This window comes from Aegilops tauschii, chromosome 7 (assembly GCF_002575655.3).
Source record: "Aegilops tauschii subsp. strangulata cultivar AL8/78 chromosome 7, Aet v6.0, whole genome shotgun sequence".
Taxonomy (NCBI): Eukaryota; Viridiplantae; Streptophyta; class Magnoliopsida; order Poales; family Poaceae; genus Aegilops; species Aegilops tauschii.
The window spans coordinates 239,609,570-239,633,100 of NC_053041.3; the positions used below are offsets into that span (position 1 = coordinate 239,609,570).

Here is a 23,531-nt window from a genome sequence, read left to right on the forward strand (position 1 = left end):
CGCTTGATATCGTGCACACACTTAGCATAATATCGGGACATGAGGCACATAGACATAACCATGAACCAATCATAGAGCGATAAACCTTTTGGTCAACCGGTTTGCCATCCTTTGTCAAGTCAAGATGTCCACTAGTAGGCATGGGTGTTTTCATACCTTTGCTTTCTTGCATGTTGAACTTCTTGAATAAGTCCTTGGTATACTTTGTTTGAGAAACAAAGGTACCCTCCTTAGTTTGCTTGATTTGCAAACCAAGAAAGAACTTGAGTTCGCTCATCATAGACATCTGAAACTTCTCCGACATTAGCCTTCCAAACTTTTCACTAAAATGAGGGTTAGTCGAACCAAATATGATATCATCCACATAAATTTGGCACACAAATAATTCACCATTAACCCTTTTAGTAAAAAGAGTAGAATCAATTTTTCCAATCTCAAAGCCTTTTTCAATAAGGAACTTGGTCAAGCATTTATACCATGCTCTAGGAGCTTGTTTAAGACCATAAAGAGCTTTGTGAAGTTTGTAAACATGATCGGGTTTCTTAGGATTAACAAAGCCGGGAGGTTGTTTAACATACACTTCCTCCTCAATTTCACCATTTAGAAAATAACTTTTGATGTCCATTTGATACAAAGTAATATCATGATGATTGGCATACGCAAGTAAGATGCGTATGGACTCAAGTCTAGCAACGGGGCCATATGTCTCACCATAGTCCATACCTTCGACTTGAGTGTAGCCTTGGGAGACGAGACGAGCCTTGTTGCGTACAACTTGTGCATCTTCATCTTTCTTATTCCGAAACACCCATTTGGTACCAATGACATTTTGGTTGTTGTCCGGCTTTTCTACCAAGGTCCACACTAGGTTCCTCTCGAAGTTGAATAGTTCTTCATGCATAGCGTTCACCCAGTCTGGATCATCAAGTTCTTCTTCAACCTTGACAGGTTCAATACTAGAGATGAATGAATAATTTTCACAGAAATTAGTCAAACGAGTTTTAGAGCGAGTGATTCTCCCGGTTTGGATGTCATCAAAGATTTGTTCGACGGGATGGTCTCTTGAAACTCTTGCTCTGACTCGAGAGAGCTTTTGTTTGGGTCGGTGTGGAACATCCTCTTCATCATCTTGTTCTCCTCTTGGCCTTCTTCATTGTTGGTGTTGTTGTTCTCTTGTGGAGGTGGAGAAGGAGGTTGATGAGGTTCATCTTGGTGTACTTCCTCGTTTTCTTCATCTTGGCGTGTCCCGCTTGTGGATGCCTCCGAGTCAACTCGTGGTTCACCTTGTCGTGAGGTAGAGGCTTCCACTTGGACGGATGAGGTACTCTCCTTCACCTCCGTTGGGCGAATCTTGCCAATAGACAAGTCTTGGATTGCTTCCAAAGGGTCTTTGTCTCCTACATCAATTGGCAATTTCTCTACTTGCGAGCCGTTAGATTCATCAAACTTCACATCTACCGTCTCTTCAACCTTTTGGGTGAAATTGTTGTAGACACGGTAAGTGTGAGAGTTTGAGCCATAACCGAGTAGGAAACCTTCATGAGACTTAGGAGCAAATTTTGAACGATGATGCTTATCAAGAATATAGCACTTTGAGCTGAATACTCGAAAGTATCCAACTTGGGGTTTGTTACCAGTGAGAAGCTCGTATGTCGTCTTGCCGAGTAGCTTGTGTAGATATAGATGATTTGTTGCATGACAAGCTATCTCAACTGCTTCCACCCAAAAGTGTTTTGGCGTCTTATACTCATCAAGCATCGTGCTCGCCATCTCAATAAGAGTCTGGTTCTTCCTCTCAACAACTCCATTTTGTTGAGGCGTGTACGTAGACGAGAACTCATGTGAAATCCCTTCTTCGTCAAGAAAGGTGTCCACATTTCCGTTCTTCAACTCCTGTCCGTTGTCGCTGCGAACCTTCTTGATCTTCACTTCAAATTGATTTTGGGCCTTCCTAGCGAAGTTCTTGAAGATCTTTTGGACCAGCGATTTATCATCAAGAAAGAACACCCACGTAAATCTTGAAAAATCATCGACTATGACTAAACCAAATGAATTTCCACCGAGACTTCTATAGGCGTTTGGACCAAAAAGATCCATATGAAGCAGCTCGAACGGTCTTGTCGCGGTCATGATGTTCTTCACGGGGTGGCTTCCTCCAACCTGTTTTCCTGCTTGACAAGCACTGCACCGTCTATCCTTGTCAAATATTATGTCTTTCACTCCAAGGATATGATCACCTTTAATAAGCTTATCAAGATTTCGCATGCCCACATGACCTAACCTTCTATGCCACAACCAACCTTTGGAAGATTTAGCAATTAAGCAGGTTCTAGGTTGAGCCTTTTTATTGAAATCAACAATGTATAGATCACCTCTACGTATACCAGTAAAGACCATATTATGATTATCTCTTTGAAACACTTGGCAATCTACTTCAATAAATAGGACGTTGAAACCAAAGTCGGCTAGTCTAGATACGAAAAGTAAATTATAGCCAAGAGATTCAATGAGCATAACATTTTGGATGGAGCTATCATGTGAGATGGCCACCTTACCCTTTGAGTTATCACCAAAAGTGACATATTTTTGAGGGTCGTCATTTTCAGCAAGCTCATGAAACATATCCTTGTCTCCGGTCATGTGATCGGTACATCCACTCACTACTGCAGGATGCTGCTAACGTGACACTACGATCAGAGACCCTTCGAGAAACTGTGTGCGATGCCATAATCGCAAACGGTGATGTATGAAAACCGCCAGAAATGTGTAAAACGTTTGCGATGACGGATGCATCAAACACGCTTCAGGTTTTAGTTGCGTGTGCGATAAAGGGCATACAGTTCAGTTCAATGAACTGTTTGCGATGAGGAGGAACAAAAGAAACAGGCAGCCAGATGGAGGCGTGTGCGATACACAACATACGGTTCACTCAGATGTACTGTTTGTGATTAGGCAACACAAAAGAAACTGTCAGCCAGATCAAAGGTGTGTGCGATGTACAACATACGGTTCACTCGGATGAACTGTTTGTGATTAGGTAAGAGATCAGAAACGGTTCAATATAACAAGATGTGTGTGATACGCGGCAAACAGGTCTGTAATCAGAAATGTGTGCGAAGACCGATAATAACGCAGACGATTGCTTCTAATAAGAAGTATGTGATATGCTCTGTCTACACAACATCTATTGGCCATTGTGGGACGGGAGGTCATCTGGATACGCCATAAGGATGCGAAGAGGCATTCCTATCAGCAAGGACTAGTTGTTCCACCGGTAGCTTATGTAAGAAAACTATCAAGTTAAGTGTGCTAAGGCTGGAGCAACCATCGAATGGGTGACTGGATGGGAAGTTGTGTCGATGTTAAATTAGGTGATGGGATGGGTCATTTCGGTCAAATGACTGAAATGCCCCATTCCCTCAGCTAATTTAACCTCGAGGTCCTTGTTTTTTTAACACATGTTAAAGAAGGTCTACCGCATTACTTTTTGACAATGTGCGATACGTGTCATACTGTTGATCCATCCGACCTATTTGTGATGGAATAGGCCGTGTGTGTTGTGGGCAAACGCTTGCTAGTATTCAACCGTTTGGGATTGATGAATTCACCACCAACGGGATCCCTAGTGTGGTTTGTGTTCATCTGATCATCATCTACTTCTTGTGCTAGCTCGATGCTAAGTTTCCATTAATTGATGGCGTTTTATGAACACGCCACCGTTTCCCGCCATTTCCTCACCTGTTTCCCGCCACCCTGCTATATTGCGCATAGGGGGAGCGCGATGCATGGAGGCGACAAGCACAGCCTGTAGCACACCCACCTTTTCCAAGCATGCCAACCCACCAAAGCGCCGCCTCTGCCATCAACCTCGTCGACGAGGAAAACGAGCAGGCGCCACGGCCCGTCGAGGCCGAGGCGCTCCCCGACAACGCGATGGACGACGTTGTGATGCGTGTCATCGCCATGGTTGAGCAGACCATTGGCGCATGGCGCTTGAGAGCCGCGGATCAAGATAGGCATGTCAACGCGTACAGGCTGCAGCTTGCCGCACAACATGATCGAAGGCGCGCTGCAGTGCAAGCTAGGCGCGTCCGTGCTGATAGGCTGCGGCTCGCCGCACGGTGAGACCGTTGGAGTGCCGCAGAGCGAGAGGCACGGCACTCCGCACAGCAAGAGTGGATCCATCGGCGCTTACCTGCTGTCGACACGGCCTCGCAGCTGGGTACACGTCCCGTCAGTACCGCCATTCCTCGCCAAGAGTGGGCAGAGGCCCTGAGCGCCGTACTTGCACCAGATGACGGCCACGCCGTACTTGCACCGGACGCCAACCGCGCCGTTTGCATGGGTGCCGCCGTTCGCCTTGTCCGCGGCCCGCTGGATGCCAACGCGCTGGTCCGTAGGCTCGACCGCCACCTTGGCCCAGGTGTCCACCTGGGCGCAGTAGAGGAACATGGCCGTCGCATCCTCGGGCTGGTGATCTCCGATGAAATAGCCAACTTGGAGCTCGAGATCGCGCTCCAGATGTACCGCGAGCGTGTTGACCGCTTGGACGAACGCCTGCACAAGTTCCGGCAGAGCCAAGAGCTACCCTAGGCAAGGGCTGCTGGTCATGGTCTCATGGACGCGCTTTATTTTGAAAAGTTGTTTCGATGTGGATAGCTTTGTATTCACAACAATCATAGTATTGCTCTGTTTATTGCTCTGTTTCAATGTGTGTACTCTATTTCCATTCTTATATGTTTTGTTTCAATGTGTGTATATACGCTTTCCATTTTGTATATGTGGATGATAACAGCTAGATTCAAATTAGTATACAAAAACAAATAGAAAATGGAATTCATAATATCTATATATATATATTGTTCATTATATCATCACAGAATATATATATATATATATAATCATCACATATACGTGATGATACTTAACTACTAGGTACAATGCATAAAATTGAAAACGAACAATACTAAAACTAATAATCCCTCCTGGGGCCAGTATTCCGGCAGCCCCTCGCTAGCAGCTCCCTGGTGCGCAGCGTCTTCCCAGTGCGGAGGCAGTACTCCGACTCCTCCACCTCGCAACGCTTGACTTACCGATCTGCCTCTAGCTGGCGGACGCGTGCGGCCGATCTTGCCATTTCGTTGAGCGCCCACCGATGTCGGATCACGGGTTCCGGCAAAACCCTCAAGGTTCGAACACTGGGGTGCGCACGAAGATCTCCCCCTACCGATCCACGTCCTAGCTTCGCTAAGATCTCGAGGGCTAACTCTACGAACTCGCAACACAAGGGACACAAGATTTATACTGGTTTGGGCCACCGTTGTGGTGTAATACCCTACTATAGTGTGGTGGTGGTGGATTGCCGCTTGGGCTGAGGATGAACAGTTACAAGGGGAAGAACAGCCTCCTGAGGTCGAGGTGTTCTTGTGCTCGGTGTGTGGCTAGGGATTGACTAAAGATCAGATGCCTCCTACTGTGGTGGCTAGTCCTATTCATAGAGGCCTTGGTCCTCTCCCCAAATATTGAGCGGGAAGGGAGCCAACTGTTGGAAATATGCCCTAGAGGCAATAATAAAATGGTTATTATTATATTTCCTTGTTCATGATAATTGTCTATTGTTCATGCTATAATTGTGTTATCCGGAAATCGTAATACATGTGTGAATACATAGACCACAACATGTCCCTAGTGAGCCTCTAGTTGACTAGCTCGTTGATCAACAGATAGTCATGGTTTCCTGACTATGGACATTGGATGTCATTGATAACGGGATCACATCATTAGGAGAATGATGTGATGGACAAGACCCAATCCCAAGCATAGCACAAGATCGTGTAGTTCGTTTGCTAGAGCTTTTCCAAATGTCAAGTATCATTTCCTTAGACCATGAGATTGTGCAACTCCCGGATACCATAGGAGTGTTTGGGTGTGCCAAACGTCACAACATAACTGGGTGGCTATAAAGGTGCAGTACGGGTATCTCCGAAAGTGTCTGTTGGGTTGGCACGAATCAAGACTGGGATTTGTCACTCCGTATGACGGAGAGGTATCTCTGGGCCCACTCGGTAATGCATCATCATAATGAGCTCAATGTGACCAAGTGTTTGGTCACGGGATCATGCATTACGGTACGAGTAAAGTGACTTGCCGGTAACGAGATTGAACAAGGTATTGGGATACCGAAGATCGAATCTCGGGCAAGTAACGTACCGATTGACAAAGGGAATTGTATACGGGATTGATTGAATCCTCGACATCGTGGTTCATCCGATGAGATCATCATGGAGCATGTGGGAGCCAACATGGGTATCCAGATCCCGCTGTTGGTTATTGACCAGAGAGTCGTCTCGGTCATGTCTGCATGTCTCCCGAACCCGTAGGGTCTACACACTTAAGGTTCGGTGACGCTAGAGTTGTAGAGATATTAGTATGCGGTTAACTGAAAGTTGTTCGGAGTCCCGGATGAGATCCCGGACGTCACGAGGAGTTCCGGAATGGTCCGGAGGTAAAGATTTATATATGGGAAGTCCTATTTTGGCCACCGGAAAATGTTCGGGATTTTTCGGTATTGTACCGGGAAGGTTCTAGCAGGTTCCGAAGTGGGGCCCACCTGCATGGGGGGACCCACATGGACGTGGGTAGTGGGGGCAAGGCCCCACACCCCTGGTCAAGGCGCACCAAGATCCCACCTTAGAAGGAATAAGATCATATCCCGAAGGGATAAGATCAAGATCCCTAAAAAAGGGGGATAACAATCGGTGGGGAAGGGAAATGATGGATTTCTTTCCCCCACCTTTGCCAACGCCCCAATGGACTTGGAGGGCAAGAAACCAGCCCCCTCCACCCCTATATATAGTGGGGAGGCGCATGGGAGCAGCACCCCAAGCCCTGGCGCCTCCCTCCCTCCCGTGACACCTCTTCCTCCCCGCTTGCGCTTGGCGAAGCCCTGCCGGGATCCCGCTACTTCCAGCACCACGCCGTTGTGCTGCTGGATCTCCATCAACTTCTCCTCCGCCCTTGCTGGATCAAGAAGGAGGAGACGTCCCCGCTCCGTACGTGTGTTGAACGCGGAGGTGCCGTCCGTTCGGCGCTAGGATCATCGGTGATTTGGATCACGACGAGTACGACTCCATCAACCCCGTTCTCTTGAACGCTTTCGCGCGCGATCTACAAGGGTATGTAGATGCACTCCCCTCTCTATCGTTGCTAGATGACTCCATAGATTGATCTTGGTGATACGTAGAAAATTTTAAATTTCTGCTACGATCTCCAACAGTGGCATCAGAGCTAGGTCTATGCGTAGTTTCTATGCACGAGTAGAACACAAACTTGTTGTGGGCGTAGATGTTGTCAATTTTCTTGCCACTACTAGTCTTATCTTGTTTCGGGGGCATCGTGGGATGAAGCGGCCCGGACCGACCTTACACGTATGCTTACGTGAGACAGGTTCCACCGACTGACATGCACTAGTTGCATAAGGTGGCTAGCGGGTGTCTGTCTCTCCCACTTTAGTCAGATCGGATTCGATGAAAACGGTCCTTATGAAGGGTAAATATAAGTTGGCATATCACATTGTGGTTTTACGTAGGTAAGAAACATTCTTGCTAGAAACCTATAGAAGCCACGTAAAAACATGCAACAACAATTAGAGGACGTCTAACTTGTTTTTGCAGCATATGCCTTGTGATGTGATATGGCCAAAAGGATGTGATGAATGAAATATATGTGATATATGAGATTGATCATGTTCTTGTAATAGTAATCACGACTTGCATGTCGATGAGTATGACAACCGGCAGGAGCCATAGGAGTTGTCTTTATTTTTTGTATGACCTGCGTGTCATTGAATAACGCCATGTAAATTACTTTACTTTATTGCTAAACACGTTAGCCATAGAAGTAGAAGTAATCGTTGGCGTGACAACTTCATGAAGACATGATGATGGAGATCATGATGATGGAGATCATGGTGTCATGCCGGTGACGAAGATGATCATGGCGCCCCGAAGATGGAGATCAACGGAGCAATATGATACTGGCCATATCATGTCACTATTTGATTGCATGTGATGTTTATCATGCTTTACATCTTATTTGCTTAGAACGACGGTAGCTTAAATAAGATGATCCCTCACAATAATTTCAAGAAAGTGTTCCCCCTAACTGTGCACCGTTGCGAAGGTTCGTTGTTTCGAAGCACCACGTGATGATCGGGTGTGATAGATTCTAACGTTCGAATACAACGGGTGTAAGCCAGATTTACACACGCAATACACTTAGGTTGACTTGACGAGCCTAGCATGTACAGACATGGCCTCAGAACACGGAAGACCGAAAGGTCGAGCATGAGTCGTATAGAAGATACCATCAACATGAAGATGTTCACCGATGTTGACTAGTCCGTCTCACGTGATGATCGGACACGGCCTAGTTGACTCGGATCATGTTTCACTTAGATGACTAGAGGGATGTCTATCTGAGTGGAAGTTCATTGAATAATTTGATTAGATGAACTTAATTATCATGAACTTAGTCTAAAATCTTTACAATATGTCTTGTAGATCAAATGGCCCACGCTAATGTTGCCCTCAACTTCAACGCGTTCCTAGAGAAAACCAAGCTGAAAGATGATGGCAGCAACTATACGGACTGGGTCCGGAACCTGAGGATCATCCTCATAGCTGCCAAGAAAGATTATGTCCTAGAAGCACCGCTAGGTGACGCACCCATCCCAGAGAACCAAGACGTTAGGAACGCTTGGCAGCAGCGTGCTGATGATTACTCCTCGTTCAGTGCGGCATGCTTTACAACTTAGAACCGGGGCTCCAAAAGCGTTTTGAGCAACACGGAGCATATGAGATGTTCGAAGAGCTGAAAATGGTTTTCCAAGCTCATGCCCGGGTCGAGAGATATGAAGTCTCCGACAAGTTCTTCAGTTGTAAGATGGAGGAAAATAGTTCTGTCAGTGAGCACATACTCAAAATGTCTGGGTTACACAACCGCTTGACTCAGCGGGGAGTTAATCTCCCGGATGACGCGGTCATTGACAGAATCCTTCAATCGCTTCCACCGAGCTACAAGAGCTTTGTGATGAACTTCAATATGCAGGGGATGGAAAAGACCATTCCTGAGGTATATTCACTGCTGAAATCAGCGGAGGTGGAGATCAAAAAGGAACATCAAGTGTTGATGGTGAATAAAACCACTAAGTTCAAGAAAGGTAAGGGTAAGAAGAACTTCAAGAAGGACGGCAAGGGAGTTGCCGCGCCCGGTAAGCCAGTTGCCGGGAAGAAGCCAAAGAATGGACCCAAGCCTGAGACTGAGTGCTTTTATTGCAAGGGAAGTGGTCACTGGAAGCGGAACTGCCCCAAGTACTTAGCGGACAAGAAGGCCGGCAACACCAAAGGTATATGTGATATACATGTTATTGATGTGTACCTTACCAGCACTCGTAGTAGCTCCTGGGTATTTGATACCGGTGCGGTTGCTCATATTTGTAACTCAAAGCAGGAGCTGCGGAATAAACGAATACTGGCAAAGGACGAGGTGACAATGCGCGTCGGGAATGGTTCCAAGGTCGATGTGATCGCCGTCGGCACGCTACCTCTACATTTACCTACGTGATTAGTTTTAAACCTCAATAATTGTTATTTAGTGCCAGCTTTGAGCATGAACATTGTATCAGGATCTCGTTTAATTCGAGATGGCTACTCATTTAAATCCGAGAATAATGGTTGTTCTATTTATATGAGAGATATGTTTCATGGTCATGCCCCGCTGGTTAATGGTTTATTCTTAATGAATCTTGAACGTAGTGTTACACATATTCATAGTGTGAATACCAAAAGATGTAAGGTTGATAATGATAGTCCCACATACTTGTGGCACTGTCGTCTTGGTCACATTGGTGTCAAACGCATGAAGAAGCTCCATGCAGATGGACTTTTGGAGTCTCTTGATTACGAATCATTTGACACATGCGAACCATGCCTCATGGGTAAGATGACCAAGACTCCGTTCTCCGGAACAATGGAGCGAGCAACCAACTTATTGGAAATCATACATACTGATGTGTGCGGTCCAATGAGTGTTGAGGCTCACGGTGGCTATCGTTATGTTCTCACTCTCACTGATGACTTGAGTAGATATGGGTATGTATACCTAATGAAACACAAGTCTGAGACCTTTGAAAAGTTCAAGGAATTTCAGAGTGAGGTTGAGAATCAACGTGACAGGAAAATAAAGTTCTTACGATCAGATCGTGGAGGGGAATATTTGAGTCACGAATTTGGCACACACTTAAGGAAATGTGGAATAGTTTCACAACTCACGCCGCCTGGAACACCTCAGCGAAATGGTGTGTCTGAACGTCGTAATCGCACTCTATTGGATATGGTGCGATCTATGATGTCTCTTACCGATCTACCGCTCTCATTTTGGGGCTATGCTTTAGAGACTGCCGCATTCACTTTAAATAGGGCTCCATCGAAATCCGTTGAGACGACACTGTATGAATTATGGTTTGGGAAGAAACCTAAGCTGTCGTTTCTAAAAGTTTGGGGATGCGATGCTTATGTCAAGAAACTTCAACCTGAAAAGCTCGAACCCAAGTCGGAAAAATGCGTCTTCATAGGATACCCTAAGGAAACCATTGGGTATACCTTCTACCTCAGATCCGAAGGCAAGATCTTTGTTGCCAAGAACGGGTCCTTTCTGGAGAAAGAGTTTCTCTCGAAAGAAGTAAGTGGGAGGAAAGTGGAACTTGATGAAGTACTACCTCTTGAACCGGAAAGTAGCGCAGCTCAGGAAGATGTTCCTGTGGTGCCTGCACTTACTAGAGAGGAAGCTAATGATGATGATCAAGGTACTTCGGATCAAGTTACTACTGAACTTCGTAGGTCCACGAGGACACGTTCCACACCAGGGTGGTATGGCAACCCTGTCCTGGAAATCATGTTGTTAGACAACGGTGAACCTTCGAACTATGAAGAAGCAATGGCAGGCCCAGATTCCAACAAATGGCTTGAAGCCATGCAATCCGAGATAGGATCCATGTATGAAAACAAAGTGTGGACTTTGACAAACTTGCCCGATGATCGGCGAGCGATAGAAAACAAATGGATCTTTAAGAAGAAGACGAACGCGGATGGTAATGTTACCATCTATAAAGCTCGACTTGTCGCTAAGGGTTATCGACAAGTTCAAGGGGTTGACTACGATGAGACTTTCTCACCCGTAGCGAAGCTGAAGTCCGTCCGAATCATGTTAGCAATTGTCGCATACTATGATTATGAGATATGGCAAATGGACGTCAAAACGGCATTCCATAACGGCTTTCTTAAGGAAGAATTGTATATGATGCAGCCGGAAGGTTTTGTCGATCCTAAGAATACTAACAAGGTATGCAAGCTCCAGCGCTCCATCTATGGGCTGGTGCAAGCATCTCGGAGTTGGAACATTCGATTTGATGAGATGATCAAAGCGTTTGGGTTTACACAGACTTATGGAGAAGCCTGTGTTTACAAGAAAGTGAGTGGGAGCTCTGTAGCATTTCTCATATTATATGTGGATGACATACTGTTGATGGGAAATGATATAGAATTCTTGGGAAGCATAAAGGCCTACTTGAACAAGTGTTTTTCAATGAAGGACCTTGGAGAAGCTGCTTATATATTAGGCATCAAGATCTATAGAGATAGATCAAGACGCCTCATTGGTCTTTCACAAAGTACGTACCTTGACAAGATACTGAAGAAGTTCAATATGGATCAGTCCAAGAAGGGGTTCTTGCCTGTATTGCAAGGTGTGCAATTGAGCACGGCTCAATGCCCGACCACGGCAGAAGATAGAGAAAAGATGAGTGTCGTCCCCTATGCCTCGGCCATAGGGTCTATTATGTATGCCATGCTGTGTACCAGACCTGATGTAAACCTTGTCGTAAGTTTGGTAGGAAGGTACCAAAGTAATCCCGGCATGGAACACTGGACAGCGGTCAAGAATATCCTGAAGTACCTGAAGAGGACTAAGGATATGTTTCTCGTTTATGGAGGTGACGAAGAGCTCGTCGTAAAGGGTTACATCGATGCTAGCTTCGACACAGATCTGGATGACTCTAAGTCACAAACGGGATACGTGTATATTTTGAATGGTGGGGCAGTAAGCTGGTGCAGTTGCAAGCAAAGCGTTGTGGCGGGATCTACATGTGAAGCGGAATACATGGCGGCCTCAGAGGCAGCACAATAAGCAATCTGGGTGAAGGAGTTGATTACCGACCTAGGAGTTATTCCCAATGCGTCAGGCCCGATGACTCTCTTCTGTGACAACGCTGGAGCTATTGCCCTTGCCAAGGAGCCCAGGTTTCACAGGAAGACCAGGCATATCAAGCTTGCTTCAACTCCATTCATGAAAATGTTCAAAATGGAGACATAGATATTTGTAAAGTACATACGGACCTGAATGTAGCAGATCCGTTGACTAAACCTCTCCCTAGAGCAAAACATGATCAACACCAGAACTCTATGGGTGTTCGATTCATCACAATGTAACTAGATTATTGACTCTAGTGCAAGTGGGAGACTGTTGGAAATATGCCCTAGAGGCAATAATAAAATGGTTATTATTATACTTCCTTGTTCATGATAATTGTCTATTGTTCATGCTATAATTATGTTATCCGGAAATCGTAATACATGTGTGAATACATAGACCACAACATGTCCCTAGTGAGCCTCTAGTTGACTAGCTCGTTGATCAATAGATAGTCATGGTTTCCTGACTATGGACATTGGATGTCATTGATAACGGGATCACATCATTAGGAGAATGATGTGATGGACAAGACCCAATCCCAAGCATAGCACAAGATCGTGTAGTTCGTTTGCTAGAGCTTTTCCAAATGTCAAGTATCATTTCCTTAGACCATGAGATTGTGCAACTCCCGGATACCATAGGAGTGTTTGGGTGTGCCAAACGTCACAACGTAACTGGGTGGCTATAAAGGTGCACTACGGGTATCTCCGAAAGTGTCTGTTGGGTTGGCACGAATCAAGACTGGGATTTGTCACTCCGTATGACGGAGAGGTATCTCTGGGCCCACTCGGTAATGCATCATCATAATGAGCTCAATGTGACCAAGTGTTTGGTCACGGGATCATGCATTACGGTACGAGTAAAGTGACTTGCCGGTAAGGTTCATGGGAGCAGCACCCCAAGCCCTGGCGCCTCCCTCCCGTGACACCTCTTCCTCCCCGCTTGCGCTTGGCGAAGCCCTGCCGGGATCCCGCTACTTCCACCACCACGCCGTCGTGCTGCTGGATCTCCATCAACTTCTCCTCCCCCCTTGCTGGATCAAGAAGGAGGAGACGTCCCTGCTCCGTACGTGTGTTGAACGCGGAGGTGCCGTCCGTTCGGCCCTAGGATCATCGGTGATTTGGATCACGACGAGCACGACTCCATCAACCCCGTTCTCTTGAACGCTTCCGCGCGCGATCTACAAGGGTATGTAGATGCACTCCCCTCTCTATCGTTGCTAGATGACTCCATAGATTGATCTTGGTGATACGTAGGAAATTTTAAATTTTTGCTACGATCTCCAACACCAACAACGACCAATTTGAAAGGGGACAGCTAGTACAGCTTATCCCGACAAAAGCAGTCTTCGCCTGCAAAAGGCTCTGGTGGTGACACCGCCTGGGGCTCCAAGGTGACCTCCGTCTTGCCGTCCTGCTGGTCTTAGTCTCGTTGCACCGATATGGAAACCTTTGCTTGACGCCTCGGTACTCCGCACCTGCGCTTGCCCCCCTTGCACCAAAGGGGAAACAAGGACATTGTGCGCGCTGGCGCCCGCCTGGTCTCGATCGTCATGGCTCACGTCATGAGAACCTCGCGTGGTTTTCCTTGCCTTGAACTCTCCGCCCCTTGCGAGCCAACCTGGTGAGGCCGCTCCCGAGGAGGTCTTGCGTCGTCCGCCTCGCGAGGGTCTTGAATGCTTGTTGGTGAAGATGGGCCGTATGGGCCCGCTCGCAGAGCCACGCTAAGGGACGCAGGTAGGCAAGTCAGGGGACCCCCGTTCCCAGAACGCCGACAGTAGCCCCTGGGCCCAAGGCGCGCTTGGTCTTGGCTTCGGGGTGAAGCCAAAGGTCAAGTGCGGAGCGCCGCGGGCCCCAATAGCCTGCGGCCTTGGTCGACGCGTGGCGGTTGATTGGACGTGGGCGTCTCCGCTTCCCCACGCTGCCTCGGCAACTGCCCGACTTGACAAGTCCCTGCAACACGCAAGGGAAAACCATCATTACCTGTGATCCTGGGGGCACTGGTTGGCCTTCTCTTGCTATAAATGAGGAGGGGGGCAGAGCACCCGTCGCCCATCTCTTCCCATTCCGCTTGCTTCCCTTCCTCTGCTTCGTCGCCTACACCAATGGCGCTGTCGAAGAGGTTCTCTGCCGCGGAGAAGGGGAAGGCCCCTGTGGGGATCCCGACTCGTAAGTCGTGATCACCGAATGCACGTGTACAGTGATCCCAGAGATCAATGCTCACTGAACACACAGAACCTGAGTAACAAGAGTCTTACATCCATACATACTGTCTTACACAAATTATGACCATTATGGTCGAGTCTTACATAGGTAAAGCCACAAGGGCTGAATACCAAATAAACTAAAGCAGCGGAAATGTTCGTCGATAAGTAGAACCCATGCCATCTACCTTAACCCTACAGGCATTCTGACTGGGAAACGTCCTAGTTCGCATGTTCGTCTCCAAAGAACTCTTCTTCGAACTCCTGTTCTTCCATGCCTGGCCAATTAAATAACCAGTGGCAAGCCAATGAGTACTTTGAATGTACTCGCAAGCAACCCATGATTGGGACAGGGCACAATAATGCAATGATATAGCACTAAGTAGGTAGTTTGCAGAAAGCTAGTTTTGAGTGCAATGACACGATCTGTCAACATGTAAAGTATGCGTCACAAGAGTACAGGTATCCGTATGAACAAGTTACATATATCAACATAAGTGGAGTTGGACACCAATCCAACTTGATCATCGTGTCAAGCCATTTAACTTAACCCGATTAGTTTTATCAACACACACACACAGTTTGAAAACTTTGGACGTAGTTTAAGCAGCACCGCCCAACTGTCCTTGACCGTGGACACGGCTATTCGAATAGTTTTACACTCTGCAGAGGTTGCACACTTTACCCACAAGATCCGGGGAACTTCCGTGTCATCCACGACCCACGGTACCTCAAGTACCCGAGGTAAGCACCCGATCACTATCTTTCCCTAGACGACACTAACATGGAGTCCACTCGATTGGTAGTAACCCCCGTGCCCAACATTTCACATCTTAAAATTGTGGAGCCTCGCTCCCATATTCATCACATACCACAAGCATGGGGTACCAATGGTGTGTCCGGTGCCCTGTGAAAACAGTCATGGCCGCCCTACCTGGCACGACCCCGTCCCGAGAGAGCGCAACAACGACTCTCCCGTCACTAGTAATGCGGGCTCCAAGCTAGTATCGGCCTAGGTAATCAATAATGCCCTTTCCCATATAAGGGTAGAGTGGTTGCGCATGTAAGGTTGGAATAACGGTCGCAACTTAAACCAATACATTTTGGAAAACAACACACACACTTGCCTCGATACACCACTTCGTCATCAAGTGGCTACCCAACTCATCATCTCCCTCGGGCATAAGTGGCACCCGATGGGGTTTTCGAAAAAGTCTTTTGGAAATACTTTGTCTCCATCACCATGCATATTCCCGTCCCTTTTTGCGTAGCAACTGCTTTAGCATCCTATCTACTCCCACCGGCATAACCCTCATAAGGAGGTAGGGTCATGCACAATGCAAGTATCAACGAGGAAGTAACGGAGGCAAACCATCAAAGTGGTTCCACCTCATCATTATTCCGTTGCAACAACAATATGGTGCTATATGTCATGCATAAAAAGGGTTTCATGGACATGGTCAAAGGGCTGCTTGCCTTGGTTGGCTTGGTCTTCAAAGTCTTCAGGCCCTTCTCCTTCTTCTTCTCCAACTACTTCGTCAAACACGGGATCTAATCGTCGCAAGAAAACAACGGAAAAATAAGACAATAATAAAAACAGAAAAGTCAAAGTGCTTAGAAAAATGTCAACTTATTTTTTTAAAATACTAGGAGAAAACTACGAAGGGGAAAATTCTTAGTTTTGGAGTTGGAGTGAGGGGGATAGAGTAGTGGATTTTCAAACAGAGATTTTATTGTTCAAATTTGAATTTAAATTTGAACAGTGCAGAAAAGTGTAATGGATGTGTATGAAAGTTACACCAATAAATAGGTGGGATTATTCTAAGATTTTAGGAGTTGGAATTATTGCATTTGGACAAATAGTTCATCCTGTGAAATTTTTGGAAAAGTGACAGAAAAAGAAAAGGAAAAAGGCCACTGTGCAACTGGGCCAGAACAGCCGCAGTGCACAGGCCCAGAGGCGATTCGGCCCAGGCGAGACGAGCGGCGCGCGCGCCAGATTTCAAACCTAACGGGCGGGGCCCAGCGTCAGAGAGAGAGCGGGGGCGAGGGAGAGGAGAGGATGACAAGTGGGCTCCACCGGTCATCTCTAACCTCGCGGCAGAGGGGACGGCGAGCTCACCGGCGACGCTATAGGGCACGGCAGGTCGAGCGGGTGGCACCGTTGGACTCAGGGGGACGTCGCCGTTCTGGTGGTGGTGGAGATGGTCGCCGGAGCAGCCTGGTTCGCCGGCGACGAGATCTCGCGGCGGAGATGCTTCGGGCGTCGATGGTTCCGGCCGTTTCCGGCTGCAAAAAGAGTGGGGAAGAGAGGGGAAAGGGTCAGCGACGCAGTGCAGTTCCAGATCGAGAGAAAACAGGGGCGGAGGAGGCCTGTACCGCGTGGACGCCGACGAACCGAGGCGGCGGAGCTCGAGCTTGATCTCGAGCTCGGGTGGCTCTCGAGACAAATGGATGGATCGGGAGGTAGATTGGGAGTGTGGGAGAGCGACAGGAAGCGAGAGAGAGGCTCGGGGTCGCCTTATATAGGCTGGCTGAGGTCCACCGTAGGCGCGGCCTACGGGTGCCCGCGGGATCGGCTCGGGTGGCCGTTAGAGAGGGAATGGAGGGCTCGGGGGTGTTCGTGGGAGTGGTCTAGGGTGCCAGGGAGAGAGAGAGGAGGAGCGGGACGAGCTGCGGGCGGGCCACAGGGGCGGCGCAAGCATTGGCCGAGCGGGGCGGCGTTCTGGCGTGAGCTGCAGGAGAGAGAGGAGGGCGCGGGAGCAAGTGGGCGGCCTGCTGGCGTGGAGCGGACGTCGAGGGGAATCGACTGGCGCACGGGGGAGGCTCGTGGTGGCCGGGAGACGCGGCGTCAACGGTCGGGTGCCCTGCCAGGCGCTCCAGAGCGCGACTTTGGCCGGCATCCGCGGCTTTCCCTCGTCCGCGCACGCCCACTCGCGTCTGGCAGCTGCAGGGCGCATGGGCAAAAGCTGGGGAGAGCCTTGGATGCTCTGGAAGGCTGAGAGGAGAGAAGGAGGCTGAGAGAGAGAGAGGAATCCACTGTCCAGAGAAGAAAAATGGGGTTCTCCCCCCCCTTTATCATTGCTTCCTCAGGCAGAAAAGCATCCAGGTGCTAGAGGGGGACTAGGTGGGGTTGTGGTAAAATGTGGAGCTGATGGAGATTAGTGGAAGGAGCCCAAATAGGGTTTTTAGTTAACATGCAGAAGGTGTTTGATATGATTTTGGGGTACTTTCACTAAGTTCCTTATTGTGCCATTTGGCAGGGGTGTTTGTCATGACAAAATGACAGGGTAAAAGGAAGATGAGCTCATTTTGAAGAGTTTGCTAATGTAACTTTGGCAAACCCTAGAAATTAGCAGAAATGAACTTGGGTAGATCTAGTTGAGCAAATCACTTCTCCTTGATGCACCACTTAGTGTAGAGGCCTCATTTGGTCATGTGAACATGATCACAAAAGTTGGGTCAAGGAGAGAAAGTTGGTAGTACAAAGTTGTTCAAATTTGATTCTGGTCAGAGAGGGTTTTGGGGCACTTTGGTGAACCAAACTGACCTTAATTGAGATGAGGCTTTGCAAGGTGATCACAATATGCATTTGTGACTTGCTGGATTTGCCTTGGATTTTTATGAAAATATTTCCTGTAGAAATATTTCAAATCTTTGAAATGGGCAGAAATGGTTTCGGGAGGTTTTGTCCAATATTTTGAACATGACCATGTGTTGAAACTCTTATATATGGAAAATATATGTCCACAGAGTTTCCCTGATTTTTGTCATATATTTTTGAAACAATAAAATAATTTTTCCCTATTAAAGACCACTTCTGGCCTTAAGAAAAAGCTTTTAAATAAAATAGGAAAATAACTTTTAAAATTATATTTTTGTGGTTTATGGGAATCCTATATCTAATAGGTTTCAAATATACTCTTTGAAATATTTTTCATACCCCAAATCAAGTACTTGTAGTGCAAACCTCAATTCAGGGGTTTTTGGAAAACTAATTTTTGAAAATACTATTTGGCCAAATTATTTTTGTAATAAAATACTATACTGTTCCATACACATGGCATGATCATTGGGCAGAAATTTGGGGCAAGGAGATGAAGTATATAAGGTGGAGTTGTGTTGACTTTAAAGAGCACTTGAAAATCACAGAGAGAAAACCAACTCCAAATAAAAAGCCAAATAATGCAAAAGTTTTTGTTGGTCCAAATTTCATGCTTTAATAATGCAAATGACATGTTACAAAATGCAGGGTGTGATAGACCTACCCCCCTTACAAGAATCTCGTCCCCGAGATTCCTAAACTAGGCTTTTAAAGAGATCGGGAAACTCGGTTCTAAGGTAGTCTTCACGTTCCCAGGTTGCTTCTGCTTCAATGTGGTTGCTCCACTGGACCTTGAAGTACTTGATGGTGCGGCTTCGAGTGCGTCGCTCAGCCTCGTCCAAAATGCAGATGGGCCTCTCACGGTAGGTCAAATTAGGCTGAAGGTCAATGGCTTGGTGATCGACGTCCTTGTAAAGATCAGGCTTGTCTGGAACTTGGAGACACTTCCGAAGTTGTGACACGTGGAATACGTTGTGCACATCGGATAGTTCAGGTGGCAGTTCCAACTGGTAAGCCACTTCTCCGCATCGGGCGGTGATCTCGAAGGGGCCGATAAATCTTAGTGCGAGCTTCCCCTTAACGTGGAAACGCTTGGTTCCCTTAAGAGGAGTTACACGCAGGTATACATGGTCTCCGACTTGGAGGTCTAATTGTCGGCGACGAGTGTCAGCATAGCTCTTCTGTCTTGACTTGGCGGTCTTCAATCGCTCTCTGACTAGCTGAACTTGCTCTTCTGCTTCACGGAGGATATCGGCCCCTAATACTAGCCCTTCTCCGGTTTCTGACCAATTGAGGGGTGTGCGGCACTTCCGTCCGTATAACACCTCAAATGGTGCCATCCGAAGGCTTGACTGATAACTGTTGTTATAGGAGAATTCTGCATAAGGGAGGCAATCTTCCCACTTAGCTCCATATGCTAAGACACAGGCTCGGAGCATGTCTTCGAGTATCTAATTCACTCACTCTGTCTGACCTCCGGTCTGTGGGTGGAAAGCAGTGCTGAAGGACAATTTGGTTCCCATAGCCTCTTGGAACTTCTTCCAGAACCTTGAGGTAAACTGGGTCCCTCGATCGGACACGATCTCCTTAGGAACACCATGAAGGCTTACAATTCTGTTGATGTAAAGGGTTGCCAGCTGGTTGCCATCATAGGTAGTCTTGACAGGAATGAAATGTGCTACTTTGGTCAAATGATCGACTATGACCCAGATGGAGTCATGCCCCTTGCTTGACCTTGGTAATCCGGTGATGAAGTCCATTCCGACTTTATCCCATTTCCACTCGGGAACCTTGAGTGGTTGCAGCAATCCAGCAGGTCGCTGATATTCAGCCTTGACCCTTTGGCATACATCACACTTTGCAACGTACGTGGCAATCTCTCTTTTCATCCCGTGCCACCAAAATCTTTCCTTCAGGTCTTGATACATCTTGGTCCCTCCAGGATGGATGGAATACGGGGTGTCATGAGCTTCTTGCAAGATCAAGTTCTTGAGCTCAACCTTGTTGGGTACGCAAATGCGATTCCTGAACCACAAAATTCCTTGCTCATCCTCTAAGAATCCTGGGGCCGTACCTGCCTTGATCTTCCTCTTGATGCCTTCAATACTCTCGTGTCCCTTCTGAGCTTCCTTAACATCATCCATCAGGGTAGGCTTGACTTCGAGGTTGGCCAAGAATCCTGGTGCAACCAGTTCCAACCCGAAGCTTTCAAGTTCCTTATACAAGGCGGGTAGCTTTTCCTTAAGCATAGCATTCAAGGAACAAGCCTTTCTGCTTAATGCATCTGCTACCACATTAGCCTTTCCAGGGTGGTATTGAACACTGAGATCATAATCCTTGATCAATTCTAGCCACCTTCTCTGCCTCATGTTCAATTCCTTCTGAGTGAAAATATACTTCAGACTTTTGTGATCCGTGTATATCTCACACCGCTTCCCTAGGAGGTAATGCCGCCATGTTTTCAGGGCATGAACTACAGCTGCCAACTCGAGGTCATGAGTAGCGTAGTTCTCTTCGTGAGGACGTAGCTGTCTGGACAGATACGCTATGACTCTTCCTTCTTGCATAAGAACACCTCCAAGCCCTGCTCTCAACGCATCACAATATATCACAAATTCTTTGTGAATATCAGGTGTGGCCAGAACTGGGGCGGTGGTCAATCTCTTCTTCAGCTCCTGGAAGCTTTCTTCGCACTTCGGCGTCCATTCAAACTTCTTGTCCTTCTTCAAGAGCTGGGTCATGGGTCGGGCAATGATTGAGAATCCTTCAACGAACTTGCGGTAATATCCCGCGAGTTCGAGGAAGCTTCTGACTTCCTTCACATTGCTCGGGGTTTGCCATTCAGTCACGGCTTGGATCTTGGTGGGATCCACTGACAATCCTTCGGCAGTCAACTTATGACCCAAGAATCCAACCTCATGCAGCCAAAATTCGCACTTGCTGGAACTTGGCGTACAGTTGGTGCTCTCGAAGCTTGTCTAGGACCATCCTCAAGTATTGCTCGTGCTCTTCCTCCGTTTTCGAGAAGACAAGAATTTCATCAATGAAGACGACGACAAACTTGTCCAAATATTCCATGAAGACTTTATTCATGAGATTCATGAAGTAAGATGGGGCATTGGTCAATCCAAAGGACATGACCGTGCATTCATACAGGCCATATCTGGTTACAAATGTCGTCTTCGGAATATCTTGGGGTCTGATTTTCAGCTGGTAGTACCCAGATCTGAGGTCGATCTTGGAGAACACCTTGGCCCCATTGAGTTGATCAAACAGATCTTCAATCTTGGGAAGTGGATACTTGTTCTTGATTGTAACTTCATTGAGGGAGCGGTAGTTGATGCACAAGCGGATGGTACCGTCATTCTTTACCACAAACAGAACAGGTGATCCCCAAGGGGAGGCACTAGGGCGGATAAATCCCTTCCTCAACTGCTCTTCCAATTGCTTCTTCAGCTCTGCTAACTCTTCCGATCCCATTCTATAAGGCTTCTTATAGATGGGTCCTGCTCTGGGCATGAGCTCAATGATGAACTCAATGTCTCGGTCAGGAGGCATTCCGGGTAGCTCATCAGGAAAGACATCGGGGTATTCACATACTACCGGCACTTGCTCCAATCCAACTTCAGTCAGACAGTTAACTTGGGTGGCTTGAGCAGAGGAGGGGTTGGAGGCAAATTTAACTTCGACTTCTTGGTCATTGGTCACAGTGACAGTTCGGTTGGCACAATCTAACAAGCCTTGATGCTTGATGAGCCAATTCATCCCTAAGATCACATCCAAGCCTTGTGATCTTAAGACGATAAGGTCTGCTAGGAAATCTACCCCGTTAATGACAATTCCGACTCCCTTACAGCCTACCTTGTCTCTCATCTCTACTCCAGGGGTTTGTACCACCATAGGGTTATTCAGGAGTGTAGGGGTCATGCCACTTTTTAATGCAAACTCTTGGGTGACAAATGAATGCGTGGCTCCAGAATCAAACAAGACAGTTGCAGGTGCTGAGTTAACAAGGAACGTACCGAGCACGACATCCGGGTCTTCCTGGGCTTCTTCTGCAGTGACATGATTCACACGACCCTTGCCATTGTTGGGCGGGTTGCGGGGAGCTTGGTTCCTTGGTGGCATCCCGCGGCCTGGTACTGGGTTCTGCGCATTGGGGCGCGGGGCATCGGGCTTCTTGTTGGGGCAATTCTTGGAGTAGTGCCCTGGCTGACCACATCCAAAGCAAGTGACTTGATTGGGGTTGCTTCTCATGCCGGCATTGTTATTGGGGTTGTTGTAAGCTGGCCTGGGGTTGGCGTACTGCTGAGGCTGATAATTGGTGCGGGGTGCAGGGGCTCTTGGTTGCTGATAGGTTGGCTTGACCGGGGCTGGCTGCCACGGGCGAGGCTTCTGGTTGCTGGAGCTGCCCTTGTTGATCATCTTGCGCTTACGGGTATCATCCAAAGCACGCCGCTTGTCCTCAAGCATGAGTGCCTTGTTCACCAGATCAGGAAAGGTTGGGCAGTCACACACAACAAGCGAGTACTGCAGAGTCTGGTTAAGGCCTTCCATGAAGCACTCTCTTTTGGCAGCATCAGTGCTGACATCCTCAGGAGCATACCTTGATAGAACACTAAACTTCTGCATGTACTCCTTGACAGTACTACTTCCTTGCTTCAGGGATCGGAACTCATGCTTCTTGATGGCCATGATTCCGGAAGGAATATGGGCCTTGCAGAATTCTGTCTTGAAGTCATTCCAAGTGATGTTTTGCCCAGCATGCATGACCTTGAATCCATCCCACCAAGCTCTGGCAGTTCCCCCGAGACAGTGGGCAGCATATGCCACCCTCTCACGATCTTCAGTGCAGCCGACTAGTTCCAACAGATCCTCAATGGTGCGGACCCAGTCGTCTGCATCCAGGGGTTCAGCAGTCTCGACGAAGGTGGGTGGTGCATGCTTCTTGAACTCTGTCAAGTTGGAACATCCATTGCCGTTCCCCGCCGGCTGGCGGTTGACAGCCTGGGCAATCATCTGGAGGGCTCCAGTGTTGGCTTGGCATTCCTCTCGGAAGGCTTGGAGAAGCTGAGCCATGTCCATGTTTGGAGGTGGTGGCGGTGGTGGAGCTTGTCCTTGGGTTTGGTCCTGACTGGCTCCTGCTCCGGCTTCTTGCTGCTGAGTAGAGGCACCAGTACGTGTTACAATAGGCATCCTGTTGGAGCGGTCAAGGTCTCATGATTGGGAAAGATAAGGGAAAGCAATATAGATGGGATGCCTAGTAAGGGGGTGGGTGTGACACAATTTTAAGTTAAGCAAGGGCCAGAAGGGCCAAACTCATGCATTAAAACCAAATGGGGAATGTAGTCGTTTACAAGTTCCCGAAGGGAAGGTACGACTTCCATCAAAACGAGTTGCAAGCAAACACAACAT

The 23,531-nt window shown here is 47.6% G+C and overlaps 2 protein-coding genes across 2 annotated transcripts; both read right to left on the reverse strand.

Moving 5' to 3' along the window:
• Positions 1–18,811: 18,811 nt before the first annotated feature.
• Positions 18,812–20,857, reverse strand: LOC141027064 (uncharacterized). Its single transcript, XM_073503984.1, has 2 exons — positions 20,191–20,857; positions 18,812–19,494 (listed from the first exon to the last, which is right to left on the reverse strand). Exons 1-2 carry the CDS (start codon positions 20,855–20,857, stop codon positions 18,812–18,814), a joined length of 1,350 nt encoding a protein of 449 aa, XP_073360085.1.
• A 175-nt stretch (positions 20,858–21,032) lies between these two features.
• Positions 21,033–23,201, reverse strand: LOC141027065 (uncharacterized). The gene is made up of 3 exons (XM_073503985.1): positions 22,139–23,201; positions 21,489–21,883; positions 21,033–21,401 (listed from the first exon to the last, which is right to left on the reverse strand). The coding sequence occupies exons 1-3, from the start codon at positions 23,199–23,201 to the stop codon at positions 21,033–21,035; spliced, it is 1,827 nt and encodes a 608-aa protein (XP_073360086.1).
• Between the last annotated feature and the right edge of the window lie 330 nt (positions 23,202–23,531).